This window comes from Colius striatus, chromosome 20 (assembly GCF_028858725.1).
Source record: "Colius striatus isolate bColStr4 chromosome 20, bColStr4.1.hap1, whole genome shotgun sequence".
In the NCBI taxonomy this organism is placed as follows: domain Eukaryota; kingdom Metazoa; phylum Chordata; class Aves; order Coliiformes; family Coliidae; genus Colius; species Colius striatus.
In genome coordinates, this window is record NC_084778.1 from 4,745,401 (window position 1) to 4,760,868 (window position 15,468).

Consider the following 15,468-nt stretch of genomic DNA (forward strand, 5'->3'; position numbering starts at 1 on the left):
AGCCCCTCAGCCCCCTCAGGGCAGGCTCTCCTGCTGCCACCATCAGAACGAGTCTCCCTGGGTCCCAGCCCCACACCCCTGAATAAGCCCCTTGTTGGACAGGCTATTTTGGGAGGGTCCGGGGCCTGCCCCCCTCCCCCAGGGCTTGCAGAGCCTTTTCCTCTCGCTGTAGCTCAAACATTGCTGCTATTCATCCAGCTCCTGCAGTCCCTGTGCTGTTGGGATGAAGAATGGGGAGCGCCCAGCAAGTCCCATTCATCCCTCGCCTGGCCCCAGGATTCAGAGCCCCTGTGCACAAAGGCCCTCGGGGCAGGCACCTCCCATCCCTCTCCCAGCGCCTCTGGGATGGTTTTGCATTGATTAAAAACGGGTGTCTTTGGTCCCTTTGATCAATTGGATAAAGGATGAGGCATCCTGACATCCTCCCACCATCCAGGTGGGAGGTGTGGGGGCAGTCCATGGGCCAACCCCAGCCGGGGCACTGCGCAGCCCCACAGGATGCCGTGGTTGGTGGCTGTTGTCACCCTTGGAAAGGGACTCAGAGGAAGATTGCCCTTGGGATGCTCTGTGGGGTTGGCCAGGTGACCATAGAATCGTTGGAGTGGGAAAAGACCTTTAAGATGGAGTCTGACCCTTCCCCTCACCCTGCCAAGCCCATCACTAGCCCATGACCCTCAGCACCTCAGCTACATGTCTCTTAAATATCTCCAGGGATTAGGACTCCACCACCTCCCTGGGCAGCCCTGTTCCAATGCTTAACAACACTTCCAGTGGAAAAGTTCTTCCTAATCTCCAATCTAAAAACCTCCCCCTGATGCAACTTGAGGCTGTTTTCTCTTGTCCCATTGCTCATTATTTGGGAGAAGAGCCCGACCCCCAGCTCCCTGCAGCCTCCTGTCAGAGAGTGCTCCCTGTCTCCCCTCAGCCTCCTCTTCTCCAGGCTGAACACCCCCATTCCCCTCAGCCCCTCCCCAGCACCCTTGTGCTCCAGCTCTTCCCAGCTCCAGTGTCCATCTCTGGACATGCCCCCAGCACCTGGATGTCTTTTGCAGTGAGGGGCCCAACACTGAACACAGTATGTGAGGTGCAGCCTCAGCAGGGGCCCTTCAGCATCTGTGAGGCTGTGGCTGCGCAGGCAGAGGGCTGGCGAGCCCCTGTGATGGGCACATGCCCCCAGGTCCTGAGCAGAACAGGCAGCAAGGCAAGTGGGTCCTGCAAAGCCTGAGCACTCGGGAAGGTATTCACAGCAAACTGCTCCTGGGTGTCCTGGCTCTGCTGATGGCTCCTGTCTCCCTCTGGTTTTGGCCTCCCAGGATGACATGACCGACTCCCTGCGGGATTACACCAACCTGCCATGCTCCCCTGCTCACCATCCTGGACATGTCGGCCCGGGCCAAGTACGTGATGGATGTGGAGGAGATCACACCCGAGATCGTGGAAGCCTTTGTCAGCGACTTTCTAGCAGACAAGCTAAAACCTGAGCCCATCTAAGGGCCCCTCTGCCCCAACAGACATTATTTAAAACTAGCTCGTGGATTCTCCAGCGTGTCCTCACGCCCGACCCAGTATCCAACCTCCTTGTGGTGCCTTGTTTTACGCAGGTGAATCCTTCTCCTAAGCAAACTCCTTGAGATGCACTTTCAGCAGGGAGTTGTTGGCGTTTGGAGCCTTCGCTTGTGCTTCATGGTGATATATTCTCTACTAACCAGGCCAGAACTGTTCCCGTATCCTTGTTTTATACACGGCACTAGCTAGCAGGCAGATCTCCTTTTGCATGGTGTTCTTCCCAACGTATGCATCAGGCAGTGGATGGGCTTCTTGGGGCTCTTTTCTTCTCCTTCTCCCCCTTTCCCTTCCCTACCACTCCCTGCTGACTGAATGACTTTAAGGAAGCAATAAGGAAACTGAACCCTTTGCCCCCAGCCCGTCCTTTCCCTCAGTGCCCTGATGAGGCCAAGACAAAGTCTTAACTGCTGACAACCTCTGAAAGACCACGGCACAGCCGAGCTCTTCCTCCTGGGGGTGTGAGACCTCGCTGGGTGGGTTTGCCACCTCCCACCCCAAGCACTGACAGCCTTAGGTGGCACTGGCTGTGTGTGTCAGGATGCACCCATGACGGGTTGGTGTCCCTGAGCCAGGAGGATGACCACCACGGGACTGCCCTCACCTCCCTCACCTCTCCCTTGTGCTCTCCCCATCCCCTCTCTCTGGTATGAATTGTCTTCTCCCCTCTATGTTAGTGAACTGAGCTGTTTTTTTTGTAGGTGTGTCCCAAACTCAACGATAATGGTGCTGTTCTTTAAAAAATAACCAAAAACCCCCCTCCCCTCCCTCCCTAACCCAAGCAGCACAGCCCAGCCCCTGAAAAGTGACATTGTAAAAACTGTACATGGTGATTGGAACTTTGTAATAAAACTGTTATAAGAACCTCTTGGTGCCAGCACCCTATGTTCCGTGCCCAGGGGCTCTGCTCTGCAGCCCCTCCAGCTGAGCATCCCCCCTGGCCATGATGGTTTCCACTGCGTCAGCAGCCCCGGGGGGTGTGCACAGTGTGTGCTCAGCAATGGGGTGTTGTGCAAGCTCCTGCTTTTTCTTTTCAGCTCCTGAGACAGCGCTGGCAGGATCACAGCAGGATCACCAACCTGCCATGGCTCTCCCCTTCATGGCTGCTGCTGTCCACCCTGGCAGGAGCTGGCAAAAGCCCCCCATCTCAGCAAAGCAGGAACCATGTAATTCCAGCCTATGTTCTGCACCTTTGCAAGGCTCTGGTCTTGGGCAGTGATGAAGGGACTGGTGAGCTGTGGGAGGAGCAGCAGTGCTGCCCAGATCCTGCTCTCTGAGCTGGGAAGGGGCAGGAGTGGCTGGAGGAGGTTGTGTGTGGCTGGGCCCTGGGCAGGCCAAGGCCTGAGCTGAGTGTGATGGCAACAGCACAGCAGCAGCACCCACTCAGATCCCCTTTACCAGCAGATCATGTGCTGCTCCTGTGGCTCGTTAGAGCACAGCCTTGGGGTTTGGCCTTTCTGTGCCCAGAACCATTGGCAGCCCCCAGGCCACGTGGGCTGAGAGGAAGGACACACTCCATCAGCAGCATCCTGGCCAGACCGGCACAAACGCTGCCGCAGCAGCTGCATCCCGACCCCGCAGCGAGGGAGCAGAGCCGAGGCCTCCCCAGATCTGCTGAGTGAGTGAGAAAAGCCGGGCAGGGGGGGAGGCGGCTGCCGGCGAGGGGAGGGCTCAGCTCGGGCTCCCCCTACCCGCCAGCCTTCCCCTTCTCACTAGCATCACCGTGCGGCCAGAACTCCGCAGGCACAGCTCCCAGCGCTGCCAGAACCCTTTAACACTCATTCACTGCAAACCAAACAGCTTCAGCTGCTCCTTTATTAACGCCCCAGCACGCCGCTTCTCCAGCACCCAAACCTCAGCTCTTCAGCCCACTACAGGCAGCTTCTGCCTTTTGCCTTCCTGCTTGTGCCTCTGCAGCAACTGTCTCTTGCCCTCAAAGAGCACGATGGCAGCAGCCATGGCAGAGTTGAGGCTGTCCACGCCGGGCACCACGGGGATGACGAGGCGGCTGCCGCGGGTGCTGGCTGCGAGGCGGCGCGCGGCCGCGCTCACCCCCTGCGTCTCTCCGCCGATCACCACCGCGGCCACCGCGGCCCCCGTCCAGTCCTCATAGTAGTACTGTGCAGACAGCTCAGGGACACAGCCACCCTCCTCATCCTCAGCCTCATCCTCATCCTCAGGAGCAGCTTTGGGTCTGGATTTCGGGCTGCCAGGAGCAGAGGCTGCCCCGCCAGCTCCCCCCAGCAGCGAGGCGGTGGCTGGGTCTCGGTTGTCGGCCACGCAGACGCGGACGCCGGCAGGAAGGTTGTCAGGAACTGACTCCCAGTCCAGGCTGGTGACGATGGGCAGACGGAAGTGGGCTCCCATCCCTGCACGGAGCACCTTCGGCTCCCACGGATCCACGCAGCCTGAGACAAGTGTGGGGGGAACAGGGACACTGCAGCAACACCCATGACAGCAGCACCCGCTGCTTCCCCGCAGCAAATCACATCTTCAAGCACCTCCTATTGCCTGCCCGAGCCCCAAATTACTCAAGTTAAGCTTTCTCCCCCTGCCCCCTTACCTTTGGTGAGCAGCACTTTCTCACAGCCTGCTCCTGCTGCAGATCTCAGAATAGTCCCCAGGTTCCCCGGATCTCGGATGTTGTCACAGATGAGGAGCAGTGGCAAGGAGCTGGTGAGCTGAGCAGCAGGATAAGACATCTTGGCATGGTTTGGCTTGGAAAAGATCCCTGAGAAGAGAAAGTACAGACAGGCTTCTGACATACCCCAAGGAGAGGGCTGCCTCTTGTTTAGTTTATTTGGCACAGAGAACCATTTCCCAGCGGAGCTGGAGTGATGTGCTATTAAAAATGAGCATTATGTGTGTGCTCCAGGAGCCACTTTCAGAGTTAGCACAGCAGGCCAAATAATAGGCAATTCTCTCAAATTATGCCACTGCAGGCTCTGCAGAATGTCATGGGGAAGGTTACAGATAGTCATTATCCACTGACTGAGTGCGAAATAAGCTTCCCCGTGAGCAGCATTGTGACTGTTTCCAAGGCAACTTACCTATAAGCCCCTGAGGAGTTACAAGGTCAGACCAGCTCTTAATGTCTTCAAATTTCACCTTAACCAAGTTGGCTTGTTTCAGCTGCGCCTGGGGCAGCTCCTTCAGGTGCCCCACGGTGCTGAAGAAGAGAGTCTGCAGCACAGCTCCCGCCTCCAGCGCGTCCCTGATCAGCCTGTGGCCCTCCAGCAGGACCTTCCCGTGCTGATCCCGGAACTTCTTCGACTTGGCGATAGTCACCACTTTTCTGCAGAGAAGGTAATCGGAGAAAAGGGCCGTGATGTGAACACCCTGACGTTTAAAACACCTTGACATGTAAAACCCCTGAGGTTTGTCAGACACTGAGAACATCCCCCGGGGAGCTCTGCGTCTCCAGAGCAGCTGTAACTGCTGCTGAGGCACCAGCCAGTCACAAGGTCCCAATTTCCCTCAAGTTCTGGGCTCCTCAGCTCAAGAGGGACAGGAAACTTATGGAGAGAGGCCAGTGCAAGGCTACCAAGATGGCCAGGGGACTGGCACATCTTCCTTATGAAGAAAGGCTGTGGGAACTGGGGCTGATTAGTCTGGAGAAGAGACTGAGGAGGGATCTCACTAGTATTTACAAGTATCTCACTGGTGGGTGTCAGGAGGTTGGGGCAGCACTTCTCTGTTGTATCTAGCGACAGGACAAGGGGTGATGGGATGAAGCTGGAACACAAAAAGTTCCATTTAAACATAAGGAAAAGCTATTTCCCTGTGAGGTGAGGGAGCCCTGGCACAGGCTGCACAGGGAGGGTGTGGAGGCTCCTTCTCTGGACGCGTTCCAGTGTGACCTGCTTTGGCACGGAGGTTGGACTGAATGACCTCTAAAGGTCCCTTCCCGCCCGCCGCGTGTTTGTGTGTGGAACCCCGCAGCCCTGCGCAGAGACCCAGCTCTCCCCCCAGCCCTGCAGCCAGCGGGCCGCGCCTCACCCCAGCCTCCGGTCACCGGGCGCCGCCTTCTCGTACCACAGCCCCGGCCCGGCCGAGCTCCGCTCCACGGCGGGCGGCGGCGGCTCCGGGGGCTCCTGCCGCGCCTCGGCCGCCGGCGCGTTCCGCTTGTCCCGCGGCGGCAGCACCCGCACGGGGCTCCGCCGCAGCGCCCGCACCCCGCGCCGCGCCGCCGCCTGGCCGGGGCCGCGGGGCCGCAGCAGCGAGCGGCAGAGCGCGGCCGCCGGGCTGCCCAGAGCCGCCATGGCGGGGCGCGGCCTCAGCGCGCCGGGCGCGGCGCCTCCTGCGTCACGTCACGGCCCGGCCATGGCCGCCCGGCGCGCGCTGCACTTCGTGTTCAAAGTGGGCGACCGCGGGCAGAGCGCCCGGTTCTTCCGCCAGCTGCTGGGCATGACCGTGAGCGCGGGGCGGCGGGGGCACGGCGGCTGCCGCGCAGCTCGGCCGCGCTGGCTCCGGGGCTGTCCCGGTCCCCCGGGGAATGGGGTGGGGGGGGGTTGCGGCGCCCACACGGAGGGTGCGGGGGGACCCGAGCTGAGGGCGAACGGGAGGTTGTAGCGGGGCGGGGGCCGGTCTGTTCTCGCTAGTAACGAGAGGAAACGGCCTCAAGTTGCAGCAGGGGAGGTTCAGGCTGGGTCTGAGGGGGAATCTGTGCTGGCAGGGTTGTGGGGCGTTGGAACGGGCTGCCCAGGGAAGTGCTGCAGTCGCCGTCCCTGGGGGGGTTCAGAGACGGGTGGTTGTTGCACTGAGGGAAACGATCTAGTGCTTGATAGGGCTGGGACAGGTTGCACTCCATGAGCTTAAATGTCTCTTCCATCTGAAACCGTTTTGTGATTCTCTGTGCTGACCTCTCTCTCCCTTCTCCCTCTTAAGGTGCTGAGGCACGAGGAGTTTGAGGAGGGCTGCAAGGCCACCTGCAACGGGTGAGTAGCATATCTTCCTCTTGGCTTCTCACTGAACAGCCCTGTGTTGTTACTTCATGGGTGAAATAGAGGTTGGCTTCATTGGCGGTTCCCCTCTCTGTGTGGGTATGATGCTTCCACTGTTGCTGTCTTACCCCTATAGACTGAGACTCAAGTTTCTGAAGTTACTGTTAGGCTTTCCTGGAATTGCATTCAATTATGTGATGTTTAGAGAAGATACATGATCAGGGGACTGGAAAATCTCTCTAATGAGGAAAGGCTGAGAGACCTGGGGCTCTTCAGCCTGGAGATGACTGAGAGGGGACCTTATCAATGCTTATCAGTACCTAAAGGGCAGATGGCAAGAGGATGGGGCCTGTCTTTTTGTCTGTAGTGCTCAATGACAGGACAAGGGGCAAAGGGCACAAGCTACAACACAGAAAGTTCTGCTGGAATGGGGGGAGAAACACCTTTGGTGCTGAGGTGAGGGAGCCCTGGCCCAGGCTGCCCAGGGAGGGTGTGGAGGCTCCTTCTCAGGAGGTTTCCAAACCCACCTGGATATGTTCCTGTGCTCCCTGATTGAGAGGAACCTGCTTTAGCAGGGCCTTGGGCTGGATGAGCTCTGCAGGGCCCTTCCAACTCCACCCATTCTGGAATTCTGTGTTACATTTCTTACAGACATGGGGCTATCCAGGGTCTGCAGTTAAGGCTCCTCCTGGTAGCTCCAAAGCTTTGTCTTTCTTTTCAAATGAAAGAAATCTTACAATCTGGTGCTTAGCCACTTACTTTTCCTACTTCACAACAAGGGAGAGCTCATATAATTCCAGATAATGAGCGGTTTATGCTTTTAAGAAGGAGATAACATTGGTTTTTTTGTTGTGGATGGTTATGGATGGCAGCCCAAGGTCAAAACTATTGACTGAGGGATGCCTGTCTGGGGAAGCTGCAAGAATTCTTCACAGGTATGAGCTCCTACCTGGTGGGGCTTACTGGCTTACCTGTGCATTTGTTTCCCTTGGAAATGCCTACATTTTTTCCCCTGAAACACTGATACCTGCAGTTCTTGATGTTTATTTCTAATACTCATGACAACTCAATGTGCATGTTCCAGCCCTTATGATGGAAAGTGGAGCAAAACAATGGTGGGCTACGGGCCAGAAGACAATCACTTTGTTGCAGAATTGACTTACAATTATGGCATTGGAGAATATCACCTGGGCAATGACTTTCTGGTACGTAGCACACTTAGCAGCAAGATCTTTCCTCTTTAAGATAAACTCTTTTATTTTTATGGTTAGGAGTCTGTTGGGCACATAGGTTGTACCACTTGCCTTTTTGATACTGTTTGTCTCCTTAAACACTTTTTATTTGTGCTTTTGTAGTTGTCTCCAGCTTTTAAAAGCCAAAAGCAGAGCAGCTCTCTGCTTACTTAGGATCCAAGGAGTGCTTCCTTGAGCACCTTCTACCTCAGCTGCTCTATGCGTAACTATTTTTGTTCCTGCAGTTTGTGGGGTGCCATGTGGAGCCACAGATGACTGCTCAACGTGCTAGAACAGCTCAGAACACAGTTTTCCTTTTTTGGACAATGCATTAAATCAGATTTTAAAATTCCTTTGCTTTTCATTTTCCTTAGGTGTGAAAGAAAGGTGGATTAGTGCACTACAAGTATATTTGGGATGTGCGGTAAGGTTAAGTTCATTTTATAGGAGCAAGATACCAGTCTCTCGGGACATTGTGTGATCATATGGTTTAATAAAAAGGAGTCCAGTTTGTTTCTGGTTGATTGCAGAGGCAGACTGTTGAAAGGTAGGACTTACATACACCATCTACCCCTGTGTCTGTTCTCATTAGGGCATAACTCTTGTGTCCAGCCGGGCTGTGAGCAATGCCAAGAGGATGGGGTGGCCCCTCAAAGAAGTCACAATGGGTATTTTCGAAGCTGAAGCCCCAGGGGGATACAAGTTCTACTTGGAAGACAAGGAACAGCTCAAGCAAGGTGAAACACACACACACACACACTCCTACTGCTGTTCAAACCAGATTTACAAGTGGGATATTGGAGTGAGCTGTGCCTTTGTTATTCTTTTGTTACTTTCTTTCTCCAGAACTGAGTTGAAAACTACAGTATGTTTGTGTCTTGTTTCAATGTTACAGATCCTGTGCTAAAGGTAACCTTGGGTGTCTCTGACCTGCAGAAGTCTGTTAAGTACTGGTCTGATTTGCTTGGGATGAAAATATATGAGAAGGATGAGGAAAACCAAAAGGTTTTGCTGGGCTATGCAGATAACCAGGTTAGTCCTCGGAAGATTTTCCAGTTCTGGTAGCTTGAAGAGTTGTGTCTCACCACAGAAACTTCTCATTGCATGAGAACAAAAGCTGAAGGGAGGGAAAACAAAGCTCTTAATTAAAGCAACTGTGCACTTAATTCTGTGCATTTCAATGAAAGATGATGCACTGCAGTTCAGTGTAAAGCTAGTTAATTGCATTTTGTTTTTTAAATTAAAAAGTGTGGTTTGCTCTGGTAGTTCTGGCTTGTTGGGAAATAAATGTATGGGTGATGTTGAAATCATCCTCATCAGCCAAAGGGAGCTGTAGCGAGGTGGGGGTCGGTCTGTTCTCCCTAGTAACAAGCAATAGCACAAGACAATATGGTCTCAGGTTGCAGCAGGAGAGGTTCAGGCTGGATCTGAGGAGGAATTTCTGTGCTGACAGGGTTGTCAGGCATTGGAAGGGGCTGCCCAGGGAGGTGGTGGAGTCACCATCCCTGGGGGGGTTCAGAGCCGGGTGGATGTGGTGCTTAGGGAAAGGGTCTAGTGGTTGATAGGGCTGGGACAGAAGCTGGACTTGATGATCTTAAAGGTCTCTTCCATATGAAACCATTCTATGATTGGGTCTCTGCAAGTCAGACTTTCTGTTTCCCTCTCTCAGTGCAAGCTGGAGTTGAAGGCTGTGGGAGGAGCAGTGGATCATGGGACGGCCTTTGGGCGAATTGCCTTCTCCTGTGCAAAGGAAGAGGTAAGGATGGCATTTCCCTTACCCCTTTCAGGACCCAGAACTGACTAGTTTGAGTTTAATTTCTAGTGTTAGCAAAATATCTGGGATGTGAACAAAATGCTGAGCAGGTATTTTGTGTTTCTTGCAGTGGAGTTGTTTATAACAGGGAACTGTGAGAACAACCTGAATGCATCTGATCTTCATCTGTCTGGGGTTGAGTTTTGTCTCTGTTCTGTTTAAGTTGCCAGGCATTGAAGCACTGATGAAAAAAGAGAATCAGAAAATTCTAACCCCCTTGGTTAGCTTGGACACACCTGGCAAAGCCACAGTGCAAGTAGTTATTTTGGCTGATCCTGTGAGTAATACTGGAATTAGTGATTAGATTTGGGTTAGATTTCTTCCTGCCACTGAACTAGCTAACTTACCTGCTCTTTAACTTGGCTTAGGACGGCCATGAAATCTGTTTTGTGGGAGATGAAGCATTTAGAGAGCTCTCCAAGGTGGACCCGAACGGTGACAAGTTGTTAGATGATGTAAGTAGTGCTTGCCTGCATGTTCACTTTCTTCCTGTTCATAGACACCCAGGGATTCTGATCTTTGTTCCATGTGGAGTTTTTCTGAGAAGCAAATTGTACAGTCTGGCCAAGGCAAACAAATCAGTTTGTAAAGTTCACTTGCAGTTTTCCAGCCTGGCTCTTGGGGAAGCTGGGTGCTGATGGTGTATCTTGCTGGACACATCAACAGTGCCTTGGTGTAAGTTACTGCAAGCTCAAATTTGTGAGCTGCAGTAAGAGCAGCACAGCTGGACATCCTCCTGAGGCAGAGGGGCCCTAGTATGGAGTGTGAGCTCTCCTGGGAGTCTCAGTTTATTTTGCTCTTGTATAACCAGATCATCTCCATTTGCTGCAGCAGAGGACATTGGTTTTCAGTGTCTGCTTTCCTTGCTAGTACATTAATGTATCCATCAGAATAGCTTCCCTCCAGATCAGGAAGTGTCCTTGTGGTCAGCCTGGGGGTGTGGGAGAGGCTTGTGAGTGTGTCTGGCAGCAGCTGCTGTGCCCAACGTGACAACGCTTCTCTCTGTGCAGGCCATGGCAGCAGACAACAGTGACAAGTGGTTTGCTGAACAGAAGAGGAAGAAGGCTTCTGCTTAGCTGGAGGAAAGGACTGGGCTGCTCATTCATGCCTTGGTTTCCATCTGAGAAAAATGCCAACCCTGTGTAACGTGTTGTGTTACCCCTTCCAGGAAGAGGGTGCTGTCCTGTCCCCTGCTCGTTGATTTGTTTTGATTTAAGCTTCTATCTCTTCCTGCTGCTCTCTCCTTTCAAGCAAATAATGTGTACTCCTTCAAAAAATTGAGGTTGTGCACTAAGGAGCAGGTTGAGCATGTGGCTTCAAAAACAGGAGCCATCAGTTAAGAGGAAAACCTCACATCTCTCTATCATTGTTGCACCTGGAAAAGAGGTGGCTGGATTCCTTACAATATCTAATTCTCCAACTAATTGGCTTTAGCTGTCCTGGATGTGCAGCTTAGGAAAAAATTTCAGGTAGCTCGGTACCTGAGGTGCTCCTCTTCCCTGACCAAGCGTTGGGCTGTGTACAGAGCACCTGAGCAGCTCAGCTACCCTAGTGCCTGCCTCTCTCCTGGGAAGAGAACATTGCCTTGCTAAAGCAGATGAATATTCTAGTCTGGAACAAACCCTGTTTTCATTCCAAGAGGGGAAATCTTCACTAGAGAGGCCCGTGGTGCACTTCTCACCAGGGCTGTATTATTGATATGGTGGTTTCCACTCCATACCAAGGAGCCTTCCCCATTCCAGGCGGGAGGCAAGCTTCAGGCTGCTTCAGGGTGTGTGCCAGTGCTGCACTGAAAGAGGCATGGCTGTGATTTTTTTCTTTGCAGTTAGCTTTTGATGAGAGATCATTTTTAGATGCTGCTGGAATCGAGTCACTCTGCTTTTGCTGGTGGAATAAGGGCTGGGCGTGTGGTGTGAGGCTCGGCACGCTGCCTGCTGTGCAGTCCTTCCCGCCCAAAGCCTTCAGTAAGTTTCACAGAGGAGAGCAGGCGTGGGCAGCGGCCGAGGCGCGTCGGTGCTGGATGTTCTGAGCTGAAACCGGACAAATTCCTCCCCGTGCTGCTGTCGGAACGCTTTGCTTGGAGCCAACGATGATTTTTGGTTGTTTGAGCTTCGCTCCCGTCAAAGGAGGGACGTGACGCATGAGCTGCGCCCCTGGAGCGGGCGCTGCCGCCCTGTGGCGCGGCCGTGGAGCGAATAAAAGCGCTGTGCGAGGAGGTGCGACGCAGCCGCTCCTTCCGCCCGGCCGCGGGCTCCCGCGCTGCCCGCGCGCTGCTCATGGCCGCGGCCGCCAGGGGGCGCTGCGTGGCGGGAGGGGGCGGGGCCGGCGCGTGACGTCAGAGCGCGCCTCGCGCGGGCCGCACGCGCCGCCATGGAGCCCGGTGGGTACGGGACCGGCGGGGGGAGGCGGGTGTCGCGGGAGCGGGCCCGGGTAACGGTGTCTGTCTCCGCGCAGGGCCGTGGGGCGTGGGCGAGGAGACGGCCATCCTGCACGGCGGGTTCCTGCTGGCCGCCCGCCGCACGCAGCCGCGGCCGCTGCGGGAGCTGCGCAAGGCCGACTGGGCGCGCGCCGGGCCGCCCGTCACGGACGCGCTGCGGGAGATCGGCGCGCGCTGCCCCGAGCCGCCGCGCCGCGCCCGCCGGAACGAGGAGGCGGTGGCCGTCGTCTGGGCTAAAGTCCTGCTGCCCGACCCGCCGGCCGCCTCGCTGGAGCGCGACTGGAGGGAGGACGGCTTCTTCTCCGTGGGCGCGATGATCCCCGACCTCAACCGCACCGTCCTGTTCGAGCTGGCCAAGGCGCTGGGTGCCGCCCGGCCCTTCGTGCGGCTGCTGCGGGCCCTGCCCCGCGACGTGTGCCGCGCCGAGCTGCGGCACCTGGCCGAGTACGTGGCCGACGAGACGGCCCCGGCGGACGTCGGCTTCTTCTTGGACGTGTGGTGGGAGCTGATGAAACACAAGGAGGGGCAGGAGGACGCGACAGCGTCTGCTTTCGGCTCTCTCATACGTCAGCACGGGTGTGAGTCCTCTCTGGAAGATGGTGTCCAGCCCCCAAAGAGGTTCAAGGGCGACCCTGGCTGTGTGGATGACCCCGCTGCTGCTGCCACCACCCTGCTCCCGGTGCTGATGGAGGGGCTGAAGCAGACCTACGGCAGCGTCACCCTGCCCCGCCACAAGTGCTACGCATTGGCCAACCTGGTGGAGCTGCTGTCTGTGTTCAGCGAGCTGGAGCCAGAGCACAAGCCTGTCCCTGTCAGTGAGTACCTGCACAGGGTCAGCTCTGTGGTCAGCCTCTGGACCAGCGACACCCAAAGCGAGTTCCACCACGCTGGGCTGGATGAGAAGGTGATGGAAGCAGAAAGAAGCATGAGCCTCTCATCTCTGGCCAAGCTCTCTCGTGAGGAGCTCCTTGTTGGCTTGGGCTTTCTCTGCAGCTTGTTGCGTGCCTGGGGAGAGGAGCTACTAAGCACCCTGAACAGCTCTGAGGAGCTCTGCTACGAGAGCTACCGGCTCCTGGACACTCTTACCACCCTTGGGAAGAACCTGGTTTGCTTCTCAGAGACTAGAGACTTGGGTGAGGATGAGGCACATGTAGTGTTGGAGCTGGCACAGATCACCAAGGACTTTCTCAAGGAGATCAGCACCAGCCTGAAGAGCAGGCCTTTGGACACCAGCCTTGTGTCATCTGTTGCCATGAGAATCATTGAGCAGAGGCTGGACCGGCACGTGGAGATGTGCTCTGTTTTTGTTTCTGAAACGTCCTGGGCCTTTTCAAAGGACTGGGTTAACTGCCTTGTGAAAAATAAAGCTCTCTTCCAGAAACCAGAGCTCCTTTTGAAACTGCTGGAGGTGCTGGTAGACTTTGCCACGTCCCACCAAGACAAGGAGGCCCGAGAGCTGCAGTTACAAGTGTCCAAAACCATCATGGACTGTTACACTGAGCTTTCCTTAACTGACAAAAACACAGTGATCTCAGGTGTCCTGGAGTCCTGGGGTGGACCAGGTCTGTCCCAGAGCTTGCAGGTTGTCATGGAGGGGTTCCAGGAGGATCTGAATGTGGCTTTCAACCAGATCACAAAGAGCGTGTCTGATGAAGGTCTGACCAGGGCTGTGGCTTCTGTGGCCAGGCTCACGCTGCTGCACCCAGAGGCCACAGTGAAGCAGGTTTGTAATCTTGCTGTGGTCAATGTTGGAGCACACCAGTTCCTTGCACAAATCCTCTGCTCCCTCCCAGCACTGAGCTTCCTGGAGACCCACGGTGACCCAGGAAGGCCACGCAGCCTGGTGCTGAGGTGTCTGGAGGAGGCAGTGTGGGGAAGGCTTTCCACTGCGAGGGAAGAGGAGCAATTCCTTGAGTTCCTGGACTTCCTCATGCAGCCAAGCTCGGGTGTCCCACTTGTGTCACCTGCAGATGTGACCAAAGCTTTTGTCCTTCCCTGTTTGAAATCAGACTCTGCTCAAATTGAGCTGAGCCTGCGGATCCTCAGTAAGGTTTTGGGCATGCAGTCCTCTTCAGAAGAGCACTGGATCAAGTCCTGTCACCCGTTCCCACTGATCCTCAGCCTCTGCAAACTCCTAGATGGTTATACAAAGTACTGGCATCAGCCTGAGGGCCAGCTCTTCCCTTCACTGGAGACTAAAGACCTGATACTGAACGTGCTTTGCCAGCTCTGTGAGGTGGTGAGACCAGAAACCTCCCCTTCCCCTGAGCTGTGGGTGCAGTCGCTGGCCTGGCTGCACAGGAAGGTGGCCGCGCTGGACTGGACCGTCGGTCTCCGGCTGAAGAAGCTTTACGGAGACCACTTCAAGAACGAGGTGCCAGTGACACTGTTTGAGATCTGCAGCCTTCCTGAGGAGGAGTGGACGTCCCAACGCCTGGCAGCCTACGGGCCAGGCAGCGGGCTGCTGGCGTGGATGGAGTGCTGCTGCGTGTCCGCGGTGCTCAGCCACACCATGCTCACGCTCCTCACGCTCGACGTGGGCAACCCTGAAGAAGTGAATCTCTTCAGCAAAGGCTTCTTGGTGGCCCTGGTTCAGGTCCTCCCATGGTGCAGCCACAGCGAGTGGAAGAGGCTCGTGTGCGTGGTCGAGGAGCTGCTGCAGAGACAAGTGCTGCACGTGCCGTACACGCTGGAGTACGTGCAGCACATGCCCCTGCTCAACCTGCGGCCCTTCGCCCGCTGCCTCCAGCTCTCCGTGCTCTTCCTGCGGGGCTTCCAGCTCCTCTGCGGCTCCAGCTGCTCTAGCTGGCTCCCGCCACAGGCTTGGCTCCACGTGGTCCAGCTCTACTGCAGCAGCCTGACCGACTTGCTGGGCTCCCTCAAGAGCCCCTCGCGCTCCCCCTCGCAGCCCACCGAGGCTGTGGCCTCCACGCAGGAGCCGTCCTTCGTCTGCATCCAGATGTTGTGCCACCTGCTGCACGTGGCTGCCATGCTGCCCGCCGGGGCCCGCAGCGACCCGCTGCTGGTGCTGGCCCTGGAGATCCTCTCGCAGTACGAGGCCTTCAGCAGCGCCGACACGGCCCCCAGCGCCGCGCTGCGCCGGGCCAACGACAGGCACTTCCTCGAGTCCATCACGGACAACGTGGGTGACCAGGCCCTGCGTGGTCCCCTCCTGCAGAAGCTCAGCAAGCTGGGAGCCTGAGGGGCTGCAGAGGACAGCGCTGACCCCGCTCAGGACACCCCTTCTGTGGAAAGCTGTAAGATCTGTAATAAAGCTCATCTGTTTCTCACTTTTCAACTTCTCTCCCTGCTCCCCCCGGTGTTTTCTTCAGCCTCCAAGTGGTGAAGGGGCTGTGTAAAGGTGGGGAGGAGCAACTCTGATTTTTCAGTGGGAGTAGCTGTGGACACAGCTGTTCTGAGCCGAGCTGCCTGCCCCAGGGCTCCAGCCTCCCCTTGCCTGCTGCCAGTCTGCATTTATAC

The 15,468-nt window shown here is 55.9% G+C and overlaps 4 protein-coding genes across 4 annotated transcripts in view; 3 read left to right on the top strand and 1 right to left on the bottom strand.

Annotated features, from left to right (window-relative positions):
* The window catches only part of NXN (nucleoredoxin), a 50,782-nt gene extending 48,355 nt beyond the window's left edge, over positions 1-2,427 (top strand). The window contains 2 exon segments of the mRNA XM_062012468.1: positions 1,314-1,354; positions 1,356-2,427. Of these exon segments, the coding sequence (XP_061868452.1) occupies positions 1,314-1,354; positions 1,356-1,491 (177 nt within the window). The 3' untranslated portion in view covers positions 1,492-2,427.
* A 937-nt stretch (positions 2,428-3,364) lies between these two features.
* On the bottom strand, positions 3,365-5,825 carry MRM3 (mitochondrial rRNA methyltransferase 3). The gene is made up of 4 exons (XM_062012664.1): positions 5,563-5,825; positions 4,614-4,858; positions 4,127-4,294; positions 3,365-3,971 (listed from the first exon to the last, which is right to left on the bottom strand). The coding sequence occupies exons 1-4, from the start codon at positions 5,823-5,825 to the stop codon at positions 3,427-3,429; spliced, it is 1,221 nt and encodes a 406-aa protein (XP_061868648.1). The 3' UTR covers positions 3,365-3,426.
* A 28-nt stretch (positions 5,826-5,853) lies between these two features.
* Positions 5,854-11,766, top strand: GLOD4 (glyoxalase domain containing 4). The gene is made up of 9 exons (XM_062012226.1): positions 5,854-5,976; positions 6,451-6,500; positions 7,591-7,711; positions 8,331-8,475; positions 8,634-8,770; positions 9,408-9,494; positions 9,715-9,828; positions 9,920-10,006; positions 10,562-11,766. Exons 1-9 carry the CDS (start codon positions 5,887-5,889, stop codon positions 10,625-10,627), a joined length of 897 nt encoding a protein of 298 aa, XP_061868210.1. The 5' UTR covers positions 5,854-5,886; the 3' UTR covers positions 10,628-11,766.
* Positions 11,767-11,915: 149 nt separating this feature from the next.
* GEMIN4 (gem nuclear organelle associated protein 4) lies at positions 11,916-15,278 on the top strand. Its single transcript, XM_062012322.1, has 2 exons — positions 11,916-11,931; positions 12,006-15,278. The coding sequence occupies exons 1-2, from the start codon at positions 11,922-11,924 to the stop codon at positions 15,188-15,190; spliced, it is 3,195 nt and encodes a 1,064-aa protein (XP_061868306.1). The 5' UTR covers positions 11,916-11,921; the 3' UTR covers positions 15,191-15,278.
* Positions 15,279-15,468: the final 190 nt, after the last annotated feature.